This window comes from Protopterus annectens, chromosome 14.part0 (assembly GCF_019279795.1).
Source record: "Protopterus annectens isolate FY-2018-M chromosome 14.part0, PAN1.0, whole genome shotgun sequence".
NCBI lineage: Eukaryota > Metazoa > Chordata > Ceratodontiformes > Protopteridae > Protopterus > Protopterus annectens.
The window spans coordinates 534,069,244-534,082,047 of NC_056748.1; the positions used below are offsets into that span (position 1 = coordinate 534,069,244).

The 12,804-nt window shown below is 39.6% G+C and overlaps 1 protein-coding gene across 1 annotated transcript in view; it reads right to left on the minus strand.

Moving 5' to 3' along the window:
• The window catches only part of BMS1 (BMS1 ribosome biogenesis factor), a gene marked incomplete in the record, with an annotated part of 1,196,647 nt that overhangs the window by 483,571 nt on the left and 700,272 nt on the right, over positions 1–12,804 (minus strand). Inside the window, 1 exon segment of the mRNA XM_044056283.1 lies at positions 4,542–4,623. Within this exon segment, the coding sequence (XP_043912218.1) occupies positions 4,542–4,623 (82 nt within the window).

A 12,804-nucleotide genomic window follows, 5' to 3' on the forward strand; every position in this document is an offset into this window, starting at 1 on the left:
GTGCCCTGAAGAGCATTTCATAATCTATATTCTTGAGCTACAGAATCACATTAATGCTGCATGTAACTGTTCTCTTCTTCAAAGGACAAGAGAGATTGAAAATGATGACATTTTTATTGTTGTTTTTGAACTATCATCAGACGTTGATGTAAACCTAGTAGAGCTCACTGAACTGACAGAGTGAGTGGGATTTAATATACCGTCATCAATGTCACTAGCTGGGCAGCAGCCTTCACATACCTAACCTCCTGCATCACATGGACATACAATTCTATAAACAGAAAGTAATCCAGCATCATTGCCTACACTTGTTGGTTCCTTACCCCAAAGGGATAATAAAGCCCCTGCTATTACCCAGATGAACTAGGTTCAAACACAAGTCCAGACAGTGGAGAAGTCAATCATGAAGAGAGAGTAATAAAAGGACAGTGCCTGTTCACCTCTCTCTGATGGGGAGGGAAAGGGCATGTTTTTGGGGGTGTGCATTCCATTAAGAACTCCCTGGTGTAGACATGAAAACATAATGCAACCATCTGCTTCAAGTAAGTTTCAGGATAATTTTTAGGTTTATACCACTCATAAAATTAAGTGACAGCCAGTGCTACACCTACTGCATACCAGACCCTGAAATATTACTGGAAAGCATGGAGCTTAAGCAAATCCTCTCTGATGGCAACCTGGATGGCATCCCCCACACTATAATCATACATTGGAATGCTGTTGCAGGAAGGACACAGGTGGATGATAAGCAACAGAACAATGTGCAAGAAGTAAATCATTACCTGGACTTTGTTTGGTTCTGACACTGATGTACCAATCACTGAAAGCATAACTTGTGCTTGGTGTTTCAGCTTAGTATAACTGCTGACCTGGTGGTGCAGCCACTTCCTTGCTCTAAACATTGCTTGGTTTATTTCCTTGTGAAATTCCACTGAATGGCATTCTCTTACAATGTGCTGATGAAGTATAAGGAATTGTTACCTTGCCACACCAAGGTACTACATTCTGCCCTACACAAGTCGTTTGCAAAGCTCAGTGATGACAACACAAATGGGCTCATCTTCGCCTCAAACTGAGCCCTGCTTTATCCATTTGGACCTCAGTATACGTTGCGATGTTCATCGTTTCTTGCTAATCTCATCTGGTTCATCTTGTAGCACAAAAGCTTTGGCATAACCATGAGCTTTATTCATATCAGAGGACTATATGAAGGTTGAGCAACTGGCACTGTCACCCATTCTGGAGCACATATTTAGATGTCCAGACAAGCATTAGACTCTGCACCAATAAGGGGCTTCCCACATAAGAAGGCAGCGTTCTAGTCAAGGGAGACCTCTGCTGCAGCCAAAGGCCTGTGAGTGCTTCCACACTCCACAGTGTGGCTGAGAAGCTCAGCAGCCTAATCACCTTGCCAGCACTTAGGTGCTTTCACCATATTTATTTATTTATTTTACATTTGTTGATCAGGCTTGTCTGACTGAGCTGAAGAGCCTTTTTTCTGCTGAGGCCCGGGGAGAAAAGCTCCAACATATTACACAATTTTCATTACAAATTAGCATTAAATAGCAATGTTACATGATTATTACAAGGCATTAAGTAGCAATACAATGCTATACAGTGTCAGTAATCAGGAGTATAGCAAAGCTCTTTCAAGATGTATAAAAAGAAATAAACGTGTAGATAAGTGCGAACTTGCTGCTGTTTATTGTGGCTCATTTTGCGTCTGTTAGGTCTGACACTGTGCACAAAGCATTCCCTGAGGAGCGCTATGGTCCAATCTGAGGTACTAAAATGTATTGGTCTGAATTCAATTTTCCTGAATATGACCCAGTATGAGTCAAATAACCTAAAGCCTTGATAGTTTTCCCACCATGCCTGCTAGGTCTTGTATGGTGTTCCTGACCTCCTGTCTTATTTAACATTGTCAGTTCCTCTCTGGCAATGGAAATATTTCCTTTTCTCAAGAATTATCCCAAGTCTGATTTCGGAAATTTTATGAAAATCTATATAATACAGGGGAATGCAGAAACTAAGGCGGCACACAAATGTAAATATTTATGGAAGACAATTATGCCACGGTTAGAGGAAGAGGAGACTCAACAACTAACAGGTAAAAACAGGAAGAGATTAAACAAAAATGTTAATGCACAATAAAGCTGCGGTGAAGTCTCCGGGAACAGATGGTACTCCTGTGGAAGTTAGGAGGAAAGAAAGTGATAAAGATCGGGAAGGTTTTGTTTATTAGTATTTTAAAGAGAGGGGAGGCGTCAGCATCTTGGAAGAAAGCTGTGGTGGCTATATTACCCAGAGGGTAAAGGCTCATCAGACCCAGCTTCACGGAGACCCATTAAAATCTGAAATCAAGCTTATAAAGTGTTCATATCTATACCAGTTAAACAAATGACAAAAGTATTGCTAAAATTGACAGATATGGATCAATGTGGTTTGTGGACGGGAGACAAAAATTTGTAATTAACACAACAATGATGACCCATAGAAAAGTTGAAAGTAAGAAAATACTCAAGTATTTGAAAAAGTAAGCTGGGATATTATAAGTAAGGCAATGGAAGCATTTGCATTCTCTGATGCAGCAAGATGATGAGGATGCTGAATGAAGGATTGGAGACAAGAATTAAAAACATATACATGTGGGACAGGGGGATTGGGGTCCTCAATCATAACTTGTTTTTGAACAGAGGAACCATGCAGGGCTGTCCTTTTTCCCCTTCTCTATTTGCTTTATATTTACAGTCATTGGTAAAGAAAATAAGAGACTCAGAAAATGAAGGATATAATTGGTAGGGCAATCAATAAGAGTTAACTTTATCTGTACAACACACTATTTTGTATGTAATAAATGCAGAAAAGGACAGTGCAATGTTGTGGATCATTTTGAGACCATTTCAATCCTTTTCCAGGTATAAAATCAATGAAGATAAACAAAGACAACAGAAATAAATGATGTATACACAATTGGTTCAGCAACACTTGTATTTATGAGGACATGACAAATGAAGTACTTAGTATGGATAGCGTCTATTATGGCAGCTCAGGATAATTGAGAAAAAAATATACAAAATATATTACAAAAACTAACTTTCTCCTTGATTTTGCAGCAGGTTTAGACATGGTGAAACACATTCTTTTTATTCTTATAACATTCAACTACATCTCTTCTTCTCTCAGCATTTTCCATCAGTTCTAGATTCCCTCATAGAAGGCACAGAGTACATCCACCAACAGATGCTTAATCGTTTCAAGCTTGGCATCCCCAAAACAGTTAACAAGGCTCCACCTATTTGCTCTCAGGGACTCAGATTTTCAGTGTCTACAACTTCTACATTATGTTTGGTAGGAACATGCTTACATTTGCACCAAAGATGTGCAGTCTCAGGACTATCCTGATGGCAGGCTGACATTTAGGGACCGAGTGTCTGGAATGTTTTCAAGTCTACAGATTTTCATCTAAATGATATTCCTGAATAAACCACCTAGTTAGGGCTATCTCCATGCTTTAAATTCATCCATCCTGGACAACTGTATCTAGGGGTTCAGAACTACAAATCTGACACTTCTTGCAGCTCTTGGAAAACTCCACTGACTAGCAGCTAATAAGCAATCATACTATCGTCACACGATACCATTCCATCAGTGTCTAAACAATAGCACGTTCATCACACAATCTATATACTTCTGCTCCTTGCATCTTTAACTCTATAGGAAAAGAGGCCCCTTTTGAAAGGGCTGCTGATGCTACAGTGTTCTGCCTTTTTCTTCCCCCTGCTACCATGGGGTTGACCGTGGTTCTGCAGGTATGGCTAAAAATCTTCCTAGACATGTTTTTTTGCCTATCAGTCCTTACACCACTGGAACTTACTATCTATGCTGCTTTACTACACACACCAGCTTCAACAGGTCCATTAACAACCATTTGTTCAATCTGCCATTCTCGCCACTTGCTTTACCTTTTTTTTCACAATTTTGTTTTACGTTTACATGAACCACTGGTTAGTTTTTTTAAAGCGGAACAATAAAAAGTAAACTTGAACTAGCTAATGACTAGGACTTTTTTCCTCAAAAACTGCAGGCTGAGGTTATACAATATTCTCCTGATATAGGAACCATGTCTCATTAGCAAAGGATCTCCAAGGTCAGACAACTGTAGAAACATTCACCTACAAACATAGTATCATAACAGGCTTGACTGCCTTAGGACTGGCATCAGTAAAGAAGTCATACCTCTCCTTCCAGAGCAACACAGATGATGTGGGTGGCTTACCTAAAAAATCTAGGTCAGAAGGTGAAGGGAGACAACACTCCTCCTGAACCAACTTTTAGGGGAGATGAAAGAAAAGCACAGCAGCAACACAATGATTGTTCCTCAAAGTGTTAGCAAAATGGATCCATCACAACCAGTTCATGGGCAACATATGAATTTCTGCCTATGATAACAGTGGTACAACACATTTTACCCACATAATCTGATTACCATATTGTAAGAGGAACACAAATTTATCTTCTTGTTTTACTTAAACACATACCATCTTCCTCCAGGAGCTTTGCAGCATCCTTGTCAGCTTCCCACTTCCCAGTTACAAAACAGTCACGGATAGAATTCATGACCTGTAAGAGAAACAGCAAACCTTTGATGGTGAGAATGCAATGACTAGCTTACTAAGATACAAGTGTTTAACAAATTATTCTCTGTCAGTGGTTAATCTTTCATTTTCCTGTGATCACTCAAACCATTTAGTGGAAACCAATTCCAGTGAAATATAATCAATGATCATCTATGTACAAAAGACAGTTCAGTAAGTTGCCATACACACAATGCTCACACACCAAAATGTAAAGTACATTTTAATAGCCATCCATCTGAAGGCAATATTCTGCAGGTCTTGCAAACCCCCCTACAAACTGCAATTTACCTACATATTAAACTCTGGAAAGTGGTTATTCACTTAATCTAGAAACTATGGCTAGTATTCAAACTTTGCCTACGACTTCTCAATGGAATCTATGGAGAGGAGTACATAAAAATGTAGTCATCGATATAACAGTGATGTGAGAAGTGTATTAATTGCACAAAACTGCCACCGTTGCTCAGCGATGAATTTAAGACTCTCAATTTCAAGATCTCGCCTCTCTGGTAAAGATCTCTGTCATAATGAAAGTTGATAACCTGAAAGAAACTACAATAATCCCAGTCAACAGCTTCATGTCAAATTTAAGTAATTACATTTGCTTACAATCAAAGTCACTAGCCACAATAACAAGGGCCGCTATCCCTGCTACAGAACCAAAGAATGACTTCCTTACTCCACTAGTTAGATGCTTTCCTTTCACATTGCAATTCACCATTAAATTTATGTCATCAGCATTCCAAAATATTTCTGTTCACATGGAACCTTCTCTACAAATATAGTAATACCCAAATCAAATCCCAGTTTCAAGTTCCATAATCCTAAACTTAAAACTTTCTTTTTTTTAGATTTCAGGTAAACAATAGGTACAGGGGAAGAAAGGCATGGAAAGGAGGCAAAATACTATAAATGCATTTAGAAGGCAGACTAGACAGGCTTACTGTCTCCTTTTGTCGTGAGGCTTATGTAATGCAATCTCCTTATGTAGACTACATACACACTTCAGTACCATTTACTTACTGTTTTTTCTAACTGGTATAGTCCAACTGGGAAGTACCCATTTTCAGTGAACACCCACGACAAAAGCTACATGAACACAGATAATATTAAAGTATTACATACAGAGATAGTCATACGGGTACTGGCAGTTACTGAATACATTAAATACTTAACTATTCTCCTTATGCTAATAAAATGATAGAGGCATATTGGCAGTTACAAAACACCATAAATAATGCATACTGTCCATTTCTAACAAGTCAAAATCAGTTAACACTAGCACACTGAGTTACATATTAAGGAGACAACATATCAAAAAAACAGGTTACCTTTTGTAATAAGAGAAAGATATATATGCATGCAATAACATTTCTTGTGACATGCGGTGATGTATAAGCAATCACAGGCATCAACAGCAAGAGAGATAAGTAGTTAGACCGTAAAGAGATGTGATCACTATTAAAGCAATTCAGTGACAATGAATCATTACAAGTTGATTGTAGAAAGGATGACACTAATATGCTCTATATTCTGCAGTGAGTATTAGAGACTGATTTGGAAATGAAAAAAAAAAAAATTAAAAGCGACTAATTTTTATGAAAAGTAAACGGCTTATAGTTGGAAAAAGAAAAACTATTGCCAAGTAGGATAAATCTTGCACTAAGAGAAATAGACATAAGTGGAAATGGAGAAATTTCATATTGAGAATAGTTGCATTTCTGATAATAGAATGGTGTCTAATCTTTCAGACATTTCCTCTTATGGCTCATACGGATCTACTTCTAATACTCGAATGGTCATATAATTGAATTTCATTTTTGCGGGACAAAAATGAAATACACTAACGGTGAATTTTTCCAGGATAAGTAAACACTTACCCAAACTTCAACAAAACAAACACCAGAGTAAATAAATCCCACCTAGGTGGGGGGTTTGCCACCCACACCCCCATAATTATATATACCAACTCCAGTATCACAATACAGTGTAGAAAAAGGCATGCTGGGGCAAATATTTTCTTGCTCTGGGAAAATTTCGCCGTTCTGGTATTTTGTTTTCATGATTTTCATCTTGCAAAATGAAATTCGGTTACATGGCTGTTCGAGTACTGGAAGGAGATCCACCAGTTTTATTATTTAATTATTTGCATGTGTTTACCAGGTCTTCTGGGTCAGGGTAAGCTCATTCTTAGTAGAGGCCCAGGGAGAAAAAAGTACAGTTTTGTACCTACCATAAATGTAGATGTTCGAAGATCCACATTGCTGCAGTCCTTACACTTGGGTAGTCCGCTGTCCTCGGTCGGCCCGAATATCAAAGTATTAGGCTGACGTCGGTCAAGGCGCTTAAGACTGACATCAGGACATCAGGGTACAAATGCGCATGACCGACGTCATATCCTCAGTCTTTTCTTGCCCCAGATGTCAGAAGACCCTAAACAGAAAGGTCAAAACCAAAAGACAGCAAAAACAACTAACCACCCTTGCACTAATCATATAAACAATATATACAATATGTACAATATTTACAACCCAAACCACACAACCGCCTCTAACAACAGAGGGGAAGGAGGGAGGGTAAATTGGACTGCAGCAATGTGGATCTTGAACATCTACATTTATGGTAGGTACAAAACTGTACTATGTTCTTCATCTCACATTGCTGCAGTCCTTACACTTGGGTAGAATCCCAAAGCAGAGGTAAGGGAGGATGGCAAAACTATAAAGTAGTAGGAGCTGCCAAAATGTCCTGTAAAATAGCAGTGGCAAACCCAGCCCTAGATTTAGAGTAAAGAGGAAGGTGGTAATGCTTAGAGAAAGTATGCACTGAACTCCAAGTAGCTGCCTCCAAAATATCTTTAGTTGCCACCCCCTTAAAAAGGCTGTAGAAGTGGCAGTAGCTCTAGTGGAATGAGGCCTAATCCCAGCTGGAACCTCCTTACCATGATGGGAATAACAGAAAGCAATACACAACCCAATCCACTTAGAAATAGTTTGTTTTGACACAGGCTTGCCCTGAGAACCCAAAGCAAAAGAAACAAACAACTGCTGAGACTGCCTGAACCCTTTAGTCCTGCTCAAATAATATCGTAACTGCCTGTGTATATCCAAGGTATGCAAAATCTTTTCCCCTTTATTTTGGGGGTTTGCATAAAAAGTAGGCAAATGAATAGTTTGGTTTAAAGCCACACTAGAAACCACCTTAGGCATAAAGGAAGGATTAGTACGTAAAGATACCCTGTCCTTATGGAAAATTAAGAAAGGCTCAACTGCCATAAGGGCCTGCAATTCAGAAACCCTTCTCGCAGAGGTAATGGCCAACAAAAAAGCAGTCTTCCATGATAAATATTTCAACTCGGCAGTAGCTGCAGGCTCAAAGGTTGTAGAGTGAGTTTCTCCAACACAAAATTGAGATCCCAAGCAGGAGTAGGAGCTCTCTGGGGTCTTATATTCTTTGCCCCTCTAAGGAATTGCTTAAACAAAGGATGAGAAAACAATGGTGGATCACAGTCATAGTGAGCAGAAATTGCTGCAGCATGAATCTTAATAGAAGAGAAGGACAATCCTTTGTCCAGTAACTCAGCAAGATATTGAAGAGCCACACTTAAATTAGGCTTAGCAACATCAAATTCCTTTGCTGCACTCCAAAATAAAAATCTCTTCCATTTATCTGCGTATACTTTCCTTGTACTAGGCCTTCTGGCCTCCAAAATAACATTCAAAACTTGCTGCGGAAGCGGAGACCCTCCAGGGTTTAAAACAGAATATGCCAGGCTGTTAGGTGAAGAGAGTGAAGTTTGACATTGAGTAAATGACTGTTCTCTTGAGACAGCAGGTGTGGAATTGAAGGCAAAGGCCATGGAGGCTCCGGAACCAGACTTCTCAGTAATGGGTACCAGTGCTGTCGAGGCCAATCTGGAGCTATTAGAATCATCTTTGGCTTGTCCTGTCTGACCTTTAGGAGTACCTTTGGGAGGAGAGGCAGAGGTGGAAAGGCATACACATGAAGATTGCTCCAATTGAAAGAAAGAGCATCCACTTTCCAAGCTGTGGGATGAAACCTTTTTGTGCAAAACTTTGGCAGCTGGTAGTTTAGTGGAGAAGCGAACAGATCTATGTCTGGAGTTCCCCATAACACTGTCAATTTCTGAAATACATGAGGATCCAATTTCCACTCGTGGGGATCCATAATTCGTCTGCTCAACACATCTGCTAAGGAGTTCTGTGCTCCCGGCAGAAACCTTGCCTGAAGATTGAGCTGTAAATTGAGAGCAGTCTCCCACAAAATCATTGCTTGCCTGCATAGAGGATAAGAATGTGTTCCCCCTTGCTTGTTGATGTACCACATGACAGTTGTGTTGTCTGTTAGAACCAACACCTGCCCTGGAAGCTAAACCTGGCCTGCCTCTGGGAGAAGCCTTGGAAATAGAAGGAGAGGGCCTAACAACCCTAGGAAGGGAGGGGAGTACAGTAACCTGAGAAGCCCCTTCAGCCTGACCTGCCTCCTGAGAGGCCACATCCTGCAATATCAAAGTCTCCCCCTGGGACTCCAGAGAAGCCTCCGGCGGAACCACCGGTTCCACTGACACCTCCAAAGAACCGGCGTCCGGTACGGACGACTCTTCTTGCCTGGGTTTAGCTGCTTTGTCTTTGCGCTTCTTCGAAGAAGCGGGCGTCGGAACATCCGACGGCATATTGTAATTGCACCGCTTCCCGAAGACCAACCTGGCACAATCTAACCTTCGCTTAATAGTGCGCTTATTAAACCTAGCACAAAAGTGACACCCAACAACGTCGTGCTCAGGCCCCAAACAAGGAATACACAAAGTATGATAATCTCTATGCGGTATCTGCTTCCCACAAGAAATACAGTTATTCACTTTTTCTGACATCTGGTAAACCACTGAGGCAAGAAAAACTAAAATATTCTAGCGGGTACTAGCCAACTTTGACTCGGTCTGAAACTCCATTGAAAAATTTCAGAACGCCGAACGGCACTTGCAACGCTGCTTCTGCATCGGACCATGCGGCAAAAAAGACTGAGGATATGACGTCGGTCATGCGCATTTGTACCCTGACGTCCTGATGTCAGTCTTAAGTGCCTTGACCGACGTCAGCCTAATACTTTGATATTCGGGCCGACCGAGGACAGCGGACTACCCAAGTGTAAGGACTGCAGCAATGTGAGATGAAGAACATCTCCAAAAAGAAACATGATAAAGCTACACAATCAAAATACAGAAATCAAGCAGCGATGGTACAGAGCACTACATTACAGAGTAGGTGATACAATAAAATAAATAATACTAGTTATACAGATGTTACATTAAGTATGCAAGCCAAACAAGAATACAATTGATGACATGGGATAACAGTGAATGTGTGAACAATACAGTAGTGCAGTAGAGAGGGAAAGATGGGGAGCAGCAGATTAAAGATTCTGACCGTCAGGTACAGCCTTAGAGCTACTGCTATATAAACATCAAGAATGAACAGAAGATATGGTAGGTGACTGATATAGTAAATTATGTGCGGCTGGGTGGCACATGATGGACTTAGTAATTTGGAAGCACTGAATGTATATATGAGGAGTCATACAGATGGTGAGTCGGCCTTGAGGTCTCCTTCAAATGAAAGGAAGCAACAGAAATGTCCCTTTAGGAGATGGGGCAGAAAGGAGAGTTACAAAACAATGTTAGACAAATTCAGACTGAATCTGGTCAAACACTGGATACAGAAAAGTCTGAGAATAAAGTTATGAATTGGTCTAGTTACATTTTAATGGAATAGGAAAATAAATCTTTGAATAGGGGTTTTACCATTTGTGTCAAGTTTTTGTACCATTGAATACAATTTCGTTTTGGATTTAAAGCAGTTTTCTAGAACATTAACATTGAACTACTGGCATAGCACTCATACAGTATCAGAGGCTGTACATGACACAAATTCATTTAAATCTGATAAATCAAGCTATCAACCACCATCCCCATTGGACGGACACACACACACACACACACACATATACATACATATATATATATATATATATATATATATATATATATATATATATATATATATACATACATACACACACACACATATATTGCTGTTACCTAAGTCATTAAGGGAGGGTAATGTAATTCTTAATGCTGTTGAGTAGAACATCGACATTATAAGACAGATTAGTGAAATCATTGCATGTGTGTGTATATATTTCTATACACACACACACAATGTGTGTGTGTATATTTATACACACAGTGTGTGTGTGTGTGTGTGTGTGTGTGTGTGTGTGTGTATATATATATATATATATATATATATATATATATATATATATATATATATACACACACACACACATACATATACACATGTGTAATTACAAGAAAAAACTAACTAAGCTAGTGGTTTTACTGTGTGATAATAATGGAATAAAGGTCCATGGGATATATGCAAATGATCCCTTAAGGGAATCAAGTGTTTCAGCTATTTGGCTTCTGAATGTCCATGACTTTTTCCTTTTTAAGTCTTTATGGACAGATTCATGCCAACAAAGCTAACTTTTCAGCCTTATGACATTGCTAGCACAGCAGTTTTTACTAACTGGTTTGTCTGTATCACCTTTTTACTTTTTGGTTTTGTTTGCCAGCTGGGATATTTTGGAGGCACATTAATGGTTATGGACATTAGCTAGGTTTAAAGACCCAGTGTTTTTTATATCATAGCCAAACAGTCCACCTATGCTGTACTGACGAGGTCATAAGAAGAGAAACTCAAAACACTACATTCAGGCTACAAGAATAAGTACCATTCTTGACAGTTATTAAAAGGAAGGTCAATGACCTTGGCAAAAGATTTATAGAAAGGAAATACACTACACAAAGCCAAAAAGGAAGCAAAAAAGTCATATAGAAATGAATTACTGTAATATAAAAGTGAAGACAGCCACACATGGGGATACAAGACTCAACCATCTACAGGAGTATTTTATTTTTTTTAGAAATAAGATACATAATACAAGGAACGCTGTTACATACATCAAAATGATTTATTTTAGTCAAACTGTACCGGATAAAACTTCTGGTTTTTGTAAGGGTAGGACTATAAGACAGAAAACATACTTCTGAGAAAAATATTCAAAAAAGAATGATCTAAAGAAGGCCTCTAGGACCCCTCTTTTCTGGGGACCAGAAACATCCTAGAATAAAACACTGTTCCCCGTAAGGCCTTTGGGACAGGTAAAATAATGACCTGATCTACTAAACCCTGCAACAACCCTGAAAAATGGGGAATTTGATCTGAAGGGGGTTGAGGAATGCCCGAAAAGGGGGAAGATGCTTCCAGACCATGAAGTAGCCTTGACAGATGACCTGAAAGAACCCAAGAGTCTGAAGCAATCTGTTGCCAAACAGGGAGAGCTAGATAAAGTCTGAGAGAGACATGAACTTGGCTAAGGGGAAGGGAAGACAAAATGTCAGGTGGAGGGAGATTTGTTCTGAAAGGAAGGTTTTTGAGGAACAGGCTTCTGAGTTGGTTTGTCAAAAGAAAAACACACACAGACACCACACACACACACCCACACACACACACACACACACCTATGGACGTTCTTACCTTTGGAGGGCTTATGAAGACGTCTACGAACAAAGGCAGTTTTAGCAGTTTAATTCCTCTAACTTAGGAATGGGGAAGCCAAAAATCTGTTTATAAGTTCCTTCATGACCTTGCCTTGGTCTCGTAAGGTCTTAAATAAATCTGCAACTAGAGTATCAAAAAAAAGAGAGTTTGGTTATCTACGGGAGCATCAAGAAGCTTTGCCTTAATGTCATCAGGCAAAGCTTGAAGAAAAAGGTTGGCGTATCATCTCATGACAGAGCCTGAAGCAGCAGTTCCAGAGGAGGCATCAGCAGCAACATCATAACTACACTTAATGAAGTGAGAAGCCACCTGAGATGTGGATCCTACCAAAGAAAGGGCAGTGGACTTAGCCTCAGAATCAGGAAGGACAGAAAGAACCCCCCCACAGCTGATATAACAGGGATAAAATATATTTTGTCATGTGAGATTGATAGTTAATGGCACAAAATGCCAGAGTGGCAAAAGTGTAGACCTCCTTTTCCAGCTTCTTTGTAGCTCAACTATCCTTGTCAAATGGAAAA